General features: G+C 40.9%; 1 protein-coding gene across 9 annotated transcripts in view; it reads right to left on the bottom strand.

Moving 5' to 3' along the window:
* Nucleotides 1-10,779, bottom strand: part of SNRK (SNF related kinase) — a 44,235-nt gene that overhangs the window by 17,089 nt on the left and 16,367 nt on the right. For 8 of the 9 annotated variants that reach the window (XM_081345071.1, XM_081345068.1, XM_081345070.1 and 5 more), the window contains exons 5-6: nucleotides 6,436-6,648; nucleotides 2,086-2,220 (exon numbers count right to left, since the gene is read on the bottom strand). In XM_081345071.1, coding sequence (XP_081201197.1) covers nucleotides 2,086-2,220; nucleotides 6,436-6,648 — 348 coding nt within the window. The remainder of the gene's footprint in view (nucleotides 1-2,085; nucleotides 2,221-6,435; nucleotides 6,649-10,779) is intronic. The other variant, XM_081345074.1, reaches the window with a different exon arrangement.

Raw genomic sequence — 10,779 nt, 5'->3', positions numbered from 1 at the left:
CTGAAAGTAATATAAAAAGTGAGAAATAATCAATATACATTTTAAAATTAATCACATTTTTTTCTCATTAGCTTGAGATCAAATATTTGAACAATTAATTCTGTCTGGTTACACTTTAAATTTTAATTTCTTAAATCATTCCAGGCTATCTTTTGAAAAGGAAGAGACAAATTAAGGCATCTTATATCAACATATAAACAAAATGGAAATTCCACTTTATCTCAAACCAATCTTTGGATCCATTTTTTTCTCTTAATGGCTTTAATTGTTTAGTCTTTTTTTAGTAACTAAAGTGATACTAATGTACTGATATGTAGTGCAATTTATTAGAACTTTAAGAATGCCACAAAAGTAATAATGGAAGAGGCAGGTCCAACAGATATTTTGGTACTTCCAGAATAGTCTTTTATAATCTAGCCAATATTGATTCCAATCCTTGTATATTCCTGTGGCTCTCAAAAGAACTGCTGGAACCTTCCCATGTGTAAGTGGGACAGGTGACTGATAATTCATCTTGGAGGCAGGCAAATAAAAGAGAAAAAATTAGACACAAGAGAGCCATCTGTTCACTTTCTCAAAGAAAAAGTTAATGAGGACCATGTTAAAGCAAATAGGTGAAAGAAAAATAATTGTATTGGTTTTCATGGAACCAACAGGTAACCCATAATACCCTCTGAATATTTTTTCATCAATGAGGAATCAGACCAATTTGGAACTAGACTGAGAATGAGACTTCAAGTATCAATTACTTTTTATGACTAGTAGATTTCTAGCCGAAATTTCAGGTACAGAAATATTTTTTATTAACATTTTTATCTCCTCTGCCCTAGTCATGTTTGATATCTATTACAACTCTGGCAGACTTTACTGCTTCAGAGCTAGATAGTTTAGGACTGTTTCCATTGATTGCCTTGGTGCTAATTTTAAATTTGAGTTTTTAGGAAATCCATTCAACCAGTCTTATGCCTATATTTCAGAAGTTCAGTCCTGCTCAGATTAACATATTTCCAAGTGCATGCAGATTTTTACTCTTAAAATACTCCTAATTTTAAGTTTTAATCCCATCCTCAGACTGGGCATCTCCCCATTCCTAATTTTCCCTATGAAAATCACCCTCTCCAAAACCACTAAACCTTTTATATATACGTGGGCCGTATCGTGATATATCGGGGTGTGTTTTGCCCTTGTGGGGCTGGAGTGGGTGTGGCTTGCTTGGGCCACATGTCTGACATACCTGAAATATTGGATTTAATGATATAATTGGACTAGTATCTAACTTGTTAAATTTTTTTAATTTACTAAAATAAGATTTCTTGCTTCATATAGTCTGTTTGACGGAGCTTTTTAAATACAGTGCCATTTTCCTGAACTTGTTTGGGCTTTTTCTATATCGTAATATATAATTTATTTTAGCCTCTATTATAGTGATTTTAAATACACTTCCTGAAGAGACTCTCTTAATTATAACTTCAAGTTGTTTATTCCATTTCTACATTTAAATTAGTTTGATATTTTTAGAGTTTATTTATTTTTCTACCTCCTGCTTTTTCATACAATCGTTCTTTAGAAAAGGCTGCAATAAGATTTAAGCATTATCATTTTACAGTATTTTTAAAATCTACATTTAAAATAAAAAGGTTGTGAGTCCCCATAAAGAATTTAGATACAAGTAATAATAGTTGGGAGGGATAGATAGATAGATAGATAGATAGATAGATAGATAGATAGATAGATAGATATAGAGATAGATAGATAGATAGATAGATAGATAGATAGATAGATAGATAGATAGATAGATAGATAGGAAGAAGGAAGCATAAGCCACCAGCCTGATGATGACGGATGGGATTCCGTCGAAACGTCGCTCCTACACCTTTAGTTCTACGCGGGGAAAAACCCGAATAACCAAAGATCCACATAGATAGACGTATATACTACAGACACACATATATACATATAGAGTGATACATACGCACACTGTCTGTCTGTCTGACTGTCTGTCTGTCTGCCTGCCTGCCTGTCTGTCTCTCTCTCTCTGTCTCTCTCTCTCTCTCTCTCTCTCTTACATTAAATCTTAAATCTTACCTAAACTGCGCTTTTATATTGCTTGGACTTGCTGATCTGGTTTGTATTTCTTTTTCTTGTTTTTCTCTTAAAATCCGCTCTGCTAGTAAAAAATAGGTGGCAGTGATGTGATTGTATTTGTTTGTTTCCAAAGCCCTGAAGAAATAAAATATGTATTAATGGTTTTCTCAAACTGTACATATTGCCAACATATGTACAAGAAAAAAGTTGAAGAGTACCTCATAACAGAAATTTGTACTTTAGACATCTTTACAAATGGCCACTGCATTACAAAAAACTGGGAAATTAATGCAGCACGTTTAATAATTACAAAATACCTGGGGTGGTACAGTGGTTAGAATGCATTATTGCCGGCTGACTCTGCTCGTTGCCAGGAGCTCGATCCTGACTGGCTCAAGGTTGACTCAGCCTTCCATCCTTCCAAGGTTGGTAAAATGAGGACCCAGATTTTTGGGGGCAATATGCTGACTCTGTAAACCACTTAGAGATGGCTGTAAAGCACTATGAAGCAGTATATAAGCCTAAGTGCTATTGCTAGTCCTTGACTTATGATCTATTGCTTACCAATCGTTTGAAGTTACACTGCTCCCCCTACCAGGGTACTTACTTACAACCCGGTTATGAAGTTCAGAAGGATCTCTCTCCCCCCCGCCCCCCAGGGTCACTTGACCATATGTCAGGCGCTCAGCAACCAGCTTGCATTTAGGGCTGTTTGCAGGGTCCTGCAGAAAATGACCACATTTTATGACATTTTTGTCTAAAACCAGCATTTTTACTTCTTCTTTCTTCTCTTTATCTTTTTGCAAAACCAGCCTTTACCAAACCATTCGTTCACTTAATCTCTGTGGCATTTGCTTAACGACCTCCATAACAAAGGTTGGTTTGGTCAAGTGGATGATTCAATTTACAGCTGCCATAATGTACGACTATTAGTCATAAGTTGAGGACTACCTGTATATGGAAAAAAAAATTTAACAGCTGAAAAAATGTTCTGGATGACAACTTATTGAATGTGAGTCAACAGTATTTCCAATTGCCAGATACAGTATATGATCACTTCCCTATATTTCATGCAGGTGCAACAGAATTTCTGACACATATGGCTATACTACTGTAACAAATCTAGTTGTAACTAGGATTACTGAGAACTAGTTTATTTTCAATGACTCCTGAGGATGGTCTATAATTGCTAAAAGAAGCAACTTCAGGGACACACTCCCAGTTTGGAGAAGTGGCACTTCAAGTCCAATGGATGGCCTATTCTTCCACACTCCTTCAGAGTTTGGGTGATTTATCACTATTCAGTAGACACCAGGAAGCAAACTGAAGAAAGAAATCAGTCAAGAAACACACTACATGTTATCTTTAAACTTTCAATACTAAAGAATGCTTCTGTGTCCTCTGCCATCAAATAAAATTAAAAGCTAATTTAAAACAAATGAGCAATACTTTTCCTCATATTGCTTCAACTAACTTGAAGTGAACTTTCTCAGTTCAGAGCCTTCTTTGTAATTGTTCATACAAATATAAACGTCACACGAGCAGCAAATCACTGACTCAATACATGATAGATTATTGTTAGATGTCAAATTCAAGCAACCTACTGCTCAAATGCTTAAAGGGATTTACCAGACACTTGAAACACTTATTACATGAGACCTAAATCAAGCTATTTGATGCTTATTTCATTTGCACTAACAGATATATTTTATCAAAATAAATGTGCATTTACTAACAACAGATTTTATATAGAAAGTGAGCTAATTATTATTAGCTCTAAATTTTAGAGCTAAATATTCTCAAAAGTTCAACAGCTTTTAAATAGATTATTTATTTATTATTTAAACTTGTATACCGCCCTATTCCCATAGGACTCAGGCCGGTTTACAGGGAAAAATTAAAAATACATAACATACAAAGTTAAAATTGATTAAAACTAAGATTAAATTAAGTCCCTGAATTTAAACTAAAACTCCATTAATAAATAATTAAAATCCCTCAGTCTGCGCCAGACAGCTCAAAAAACCAGGTTTTCAAGTCCCTGCGAAATGAGCGAAGGTCGGGGGCAATCCTAAGCTCCGTGGAAAGTTGGTTCCAAAGGGCCGGCGCACCCACAAAGAACGCCCTTCCCCTGGGAATAACCCGCCGGCATTCCTTGACCGGCGGTACGCTAAGAAGGCCCTCCCTGTGGGAGCGCACAGGACGATGGGAAGTTGATGCCGGCAGCAGGTATTCCCTTAGATCAGGGGTCGGCAACCCAAAAAAGGAAAAGAGCCACTGGGAACCGGTTCCATCACACATAAAAAAAAGTGGGAGCCGCGTGCGTGCGTCCATGCACGTGCATACACAAAAAACGGTTTGCGCATGCGCAAAATGGGTTTTTCTTGCGCATGCGCGGACGCCTTTTTTTAAAATGTGTGATGGAACCGGTTCCCGGTTGCGCGACGGCAACGGCCCATCTGCAAAGCTGCCGCTTTCGGCAGCCTGCAAACGTGCCGCGGCAGCTTTCGCAAGAAGCGGGGCCGCTACCCATTCTGAGAGGTGCGCGCGCACCTCTCCGAACGACCGTAGGTGCGCGCGCACCTCCCCAAACCTCCCCAAACGTCGGCAGGTCTCCGTACCTCCGCGCGAACAGGCAGCGGCCTCGCTTCTTGCGAAAGCTGCCGCGGCCCATCTGCAAAGCTGCTGAAAGCGGCAGCTTTGCAGATGGGCCGCGGCAGCTTTCGCAAGAAGCGGGGCCGCTACACATTCCGAGAGGTGCGCATGCACCTCTCCAAACGACCATAGGTGCGCGCGCACCTCCCCAAACCTCGGCAGGTCTCCGGACGGCAGCGGCTTGGGAGAGGTGCGCGCGCACTCTTCAAACCGCCGCCATCCCGTTTGCACAGCTGCCGTGTTTGTCAATGTTTGACGAACGCGGCAGGTCTCCGGACGGGATGGCGGCGGTTTGGCGAGTGCGCGCGCACTCTCCAAACCGCCGCCATCCCGTTTGCACAGCTGCCGTGTTTGTCAATGTTTGACGAACGCGGCAGGTCTCCGGACGGGATGGCGGCGGTTTGGAGAGTGCGCGCGCACTCTCCAAACCGCCGCCATCCCGTTTGCACAGCTGCCGTGTTTGTCAATGTTTGACGAACGCGGCAGGTCTCCGGACGGGATGGCGGCGGTTTGGCGAGTGCGCGCGCACTCTCCAAACCGCCGCCATCCCGTTTGCACAGCTGCCGTGTTCGTCAATGTTTGACGAACGCGGCAGGTCTCCGGACGGGATGGCGGCGGTTTGGCGAGTGCACGCGCACTCTCCAAACCGCCGCCATCCCGTTTGCACAGCTGCCGTGTTCGTCAATGTTTGACGAACGCGGCAGGTCTCCGGACGGGACGGCGGCGGCTTGGAGAGGTGCACGCGCACCTCCGCCCTTCGGAAAGGTGCGCACGCACCTCTTGGAACGGGCGGTGCCACTCTCCATTTGGAGAGGTGCGCGCGCACCACTGCCCGTTCGAAGAGGTGCACACGTACTGGCCGGCTGGGAGCCGCAGGAGACGGCTCAAAGAGCCGCATGCGGCTCCGGAGCCGCGGGTTGCCGACCCGTGCCTTAGATTATAAGCAGATACATAATATAAATACAGGAATTATTTTCATATGAAAAGAATTAGGCGGTCAAATGACAGAACTACCTGCCTTCAAAACCAATCAACAAACACACATGCACAGAGAGGCAGTGAAGAAGGTGTACTACATATCAGGGTATTTTACATGTCTTGAAGTCATTTTAGCTACAGCATCTTGCCTATGCTTTTGCCATCTATCTAATTACAGTTAGAAGAGTATATTAGTATAGCTGCTGTCCCATAGATTCTAGAAGCAATTTTAAAAAAAACCCATAAAACTAAATAGATTACAACTGGTTATATAGTTATGTTTTCTTTATTTATTTAACTAGTCAATTTTTGCTTAAGTTGTAGCTGTCTTACTATGGAATTGTTTTAAGGACCAAATTTTTTAAAAAAATAATAATAAAGAAATAACATATTACTTTATTTGTTCTAAATAACTTCAAATTAAAGTAGAAAAGTGCAAAATAAACATTTGACATGAAGGAATTTCTCTGAAAACCAGAAATTAAGGACATACACAACCTGATTATGATGCCAGAGAAGTTCTTGTGCTTCTGAATGTGCTTTTCCAATTGCATCTTCTGGACTAAATATTTATAATTACCACATAAAATGGCTGTTGACTATGACAGCTGTTAATGCTGGGGCTGAAATCCAAATATCTATGGAGGGCATCAGACTGAGAAACAGTATAAGAACAGCTACATACTGAATTATAAAACTGTATAAAATGTTACTTACTCCACAATAGTATCTCGATCTGCAATATCTCCAAGAACCATGCGCTGTATGATACTATTGTGCTCTTCCTCTGAAAGATTTTTATATGAAACCAAAGGAATATTATATTTTGTTGCAGGTGATGGATCAACTCCTTGTAGCCAAGGGTGATTTTCAATTTCTTCCAAAGATGCCCTTCGTTTCGGATCTCTTTGCAACATTCGTGTAATTAAACTGGCAAGAAAAATACAAGCATATATTACAATCAATCTATAAGGGTATATTCCATAAAGCTGGTTTTCTTTTATAATACAACTGGTTCTTGCCCAGGATATAACTGACTATTTCATTTCTAGAATGCTTCTTATTCAAATTTATTTTACTGAGATACTAGATCTCCTTCAAGTTTTAAAATTATTACACAGGCCTATGAGATATTTTCCAAATCCATCAGCATATAAATTTATTCATTTGAGATTAAAAGATTTTAAGTCACAGCAGATGATAGCACTTATCTAGCCTTATTTTTATCTTGATAGGTAAGCTGGATCTGACTGGTTAGGGTTTCTACGGAAAACAATCAGGAAACCCATCACTGTAACTAAACTAGAAAGCACATAAGCATGTTTTGTTTAATGCTGTGTTTTGCTTTGCCTTTTAGTACATTTTAGAAGGTTTTACACATATATAAGTATAAAAGTAGCTTGAAAACTGAAGATCACAGCATTAAGTGAGAATTCTCTGGGCAGTTTAGAATGTCAGTATATTGCCCCCAACAATCTGGGTCCTCATTTTACCAACCTCAGATGGGTGGAACGTTGAGTCAATCCAGCCCCCATCAGGATTGAACTCCAGACTATGGGCAGACTTTGACTGCAATATTGCATGGAAATAACTGTGCCACCAGGGCTCCATTTATATAAATAGATGATTTAAAACCTACAAGTTCTGATTATATTTGTCTTTATAACATACACATGAGCTGCATTGGTTCCCGGTTTGCTTCTGGGTCCAATTGAAAGTGCGGGTTATCAACTTAAAACTCTTCATGGCATGGGACCAGGTTCTCTTGAGGAACTGTCTCATTCCAATGATTTTATCCAACAAAAGGGATATGCTGTGGGCCCCAAAGGTCAAAGAATTTTGGGGGTCTAGAAGGAAAACCTTTTCTGCTGTGACTCCTGCTCTCTGGAACACCTTGCCACCTGAGGTGAGGTCTGCCTCTACCCTTTTGCTTTCCCAAAGGGAAAATCTAGCTCTACTGATTGGCTTGGGATCCTGATGTGGACACTCCACACTAAAGGTTGCTTGCTGGTGGACAAAGATGCCACCCACTGTACTGACCTTTCCTTTTATTTCTTATCTTTGTGTCTAATGTTTTAAATATTTTTGTATTTATAATTTTAGTTGTAAGTCCCCCAGGTTCGCTTGGCAAAGGGGTGAGCAGCATATAAATGTAATAAATAAATACTGTTATTGAAAAATTCACATTCTCAGTAATTTTTTAAAGCACTCTTTAAAAATAGGCATGGAAATGCAATATGATATCATACTGTCATTAAAAATCAGTTTCTTAAACAAAAGCAGAATAGTTATAACATTACAGCTTAAAATAAAACAACAATAATGTTGGAAGGGACCTTGGAGGTCATCTAGTCCAACCGCTGCTCAGGCAGGAAACCCTATACCATTTAGGACAAATGGTTGTCCAATTTCTTCTTAAAAACTTCCAGTGTTGGGAGTATTTATCGCTTCTGGAGGCAGGATGTTCCACTGATTAGTTGTTCTGTCAGGAAGTTTCTCCTTAGTTCTAGGTTGCTTCTCTCTTTGGTTAATTTCCATCTGTTGCTTCTTGTCCTGCCTTCAGGTGCTTTGGAGAATAGCTTGACTCCCTCTTCTTTGTGGCAATCCCTGAGATATTGGAACACTGCTATCATGCCACCCCTCGTCCTTCTCTTGATTAAACTAGACATACCCAATTGCCAACATACGCTGGATCATGGAGAAAGCTAGAGAGTTCCAGAAAAACATCTACTTCTGCTTCATTGACTATGCTAAAGCCTTTGATTGTGTGGATCATAACAAACTGTGGCAAGTTCTTAAAGAGATGGGAGAACCAGACCATCTTATATGTCTCTTGAGAAACCAATATGTGGGCCAAAAAGCAACAGTAAAAACTGGACACGGAACCACTGATTGGTTCAAAATTGGGAAAGGAGTCCGGCAAGGCTGTATACTGTCGCCTTGCCTACTGTATTTAACTTATATGCAGAGCACATCATGAGAAAGGCAGGGGTAGATGAATCAAAAGTTGGAATTAAGATTGCCGGAAGAAATATCAACAACCTAAGATATTTATTTTTATTTTTTATTTATTTTAATTCCATTTATATCCCACCCTTTTCCGAAGACTCAGGGCGGCTTACAAGCTTAGCAGTAAGCATATGCAGATGATACAACTCTAATGGCAGAAAGTGAAGAAGAACTAAAGAGCCTCTTGCTGCAGGTGAAGAAGGAGAGTGCAAAAGTTGGGTTGAAACTTAACATTAAGAAAACCAAGATCATGGCATCCGGCCCTTTCAATTCCTGGCAAATAGATGGGGAAGAAATGGAGGTAGTGACATTTTATTTCCCTGGGCTCAAAGATCATTGCAGATGGGGACTGTAGCCAAGAAATTAAAAGACGCTTGCTCCTTGGGTGGAAAGCCATGGCAAATCTAGACAGCACACTAAAAAGCAGAGATATCACTCTGTCAACAAAAGTGCATATAGTCAAGGCTATGGTCTTCCCAGTTGCAATGTATGGCAGTGAAAGTTGGACCATAAAAAAGGCTGAGCGCCAAAGAATTGAGGCCTTTGAACTGTGGTGCTGGAGAAGACTCCTGCGAGTCCCTTGGACTGCAAGGTGATCAAACCAGTCAGTCCTAGAGGAGATCAACCCTGACTGCTCTTTAGAAGGCCAGATCCTGAAGCTAAAACTCAAATACTTTGGCCACCTAATGAGAAGGAAGGACTCACTGGAGAAGAGCCTAATGCTGGGAAAGATTGAGGGCAATAGAAGAAGGGGACAACAGAGAATGAGGTGGCTGGATGGAGTCACTGAAGCAGTAGGCGTGAGCTTAAATGGACTCCAGAAGATGGCAGAGGACAGGAAGGCCTGGAGGAACGTTGTCCATAGGGTTGCGATGGGTCGGACACACCTTCGCAGCTAACAACAACAACAACAACCCAATTGCAGCAACCGTTCCTTATATGTTTTAGCCTCCAGTCCCCTAATCGTCTTTGTTGCTCTTCTCTGTACCCTTTCTAGAGTCTCAACATCTTTTTTACATTGTGGTGACCAAAACTGGATGCAGTATTCCAAGTGTGGTGTTACCAAGGCATTGTAAAATGGTATTAATACTTCACGTGATCTTGATTCTATCCCTCCGTTAATGCAGCCTAGCACTGTGTTGGCTTTTTTGGCAGCTGCAGCACACTGCTGGCTCATATTTAAGTGATTGTCCATTAGGACTCCGAGATCCCTCACAGTTACTACTATTGAGCAAAGTACCACCTATGCTATACCTGTACATTTGTTTTTTCTTGCCTAAAGGTAGAACCTTGCTTTTTTCACCACTGAATTTCATTTTGTTAGATAGTGCCCAGTATCCCTGTCTGTCCAGATCCTCCTGTACCTTAAGCCTATCTTCTGGAGTATTGGCTATTCCTGCTTGGTGTCGTATGCAAATTTGATGAGTATCCCCTCGTCCAAATCTTTGATATGTTGAAGAGCACTGGGCCTAGAACAGAGCAAGCCCTAGTGCACCCCACTACACACTTCCCTCCATGTAGATGTAGTTCCACTGAGGACCACATGCTGAGTACGGCCGGTCAGCCAGCTATGAATCCATCTGGTGGTGATGCTGTCTAACCCACATTTTTCTATGTTTTCAAGTAGTAGGTTGTGATCTACTATATCAAATGCCGTATTGAAGTCCAAGTAAAGTATATCCACAGCATTCCTCTGGTCCACTAATTTTGTCACTTGGTCAAAGAATGCAATAAGATTTGTCTGGCATAATCTGTTTTTGACAAACCCATGTTGGCTTTTAGTAATGACTTTGTTTGCATCAAGGTGTTCGCTGATTCATTGTTTGATTATCTTTTCCAGAATCTTCCCAGGTATTGAGGTCAGGCTGATAGGTCTGTAGTTTCCTGGATCTATTTTTTCCCCTTTTTTGAAGATGGGAACTACATCAGCTCTTTTCCAGTCCTCTGGTAGTTCCCCAGTGCTCCAGGATCTTTGAAAAATATAGTTCAGTGGTTCTGAGATCACGTCTGCCAGTTCCTTGAGAATTTTGGGGTGTAATCCATCTGGTCCTG

The sequence above is a fragment of the Vipera berus genome, assembly GCF_964194415.1.
Source record: "Vipera berus genome assembly, chromosome: Z".
NCBI classification, from domain to species: Eukaryota; Metazoa; Chordata; class Lepidosauria; order Squamata; family Viperidae; genus Vipera; species Vipera berus.
This window is presented reverse-complemented; position numbering and strand designations above follow the sequence as displayed.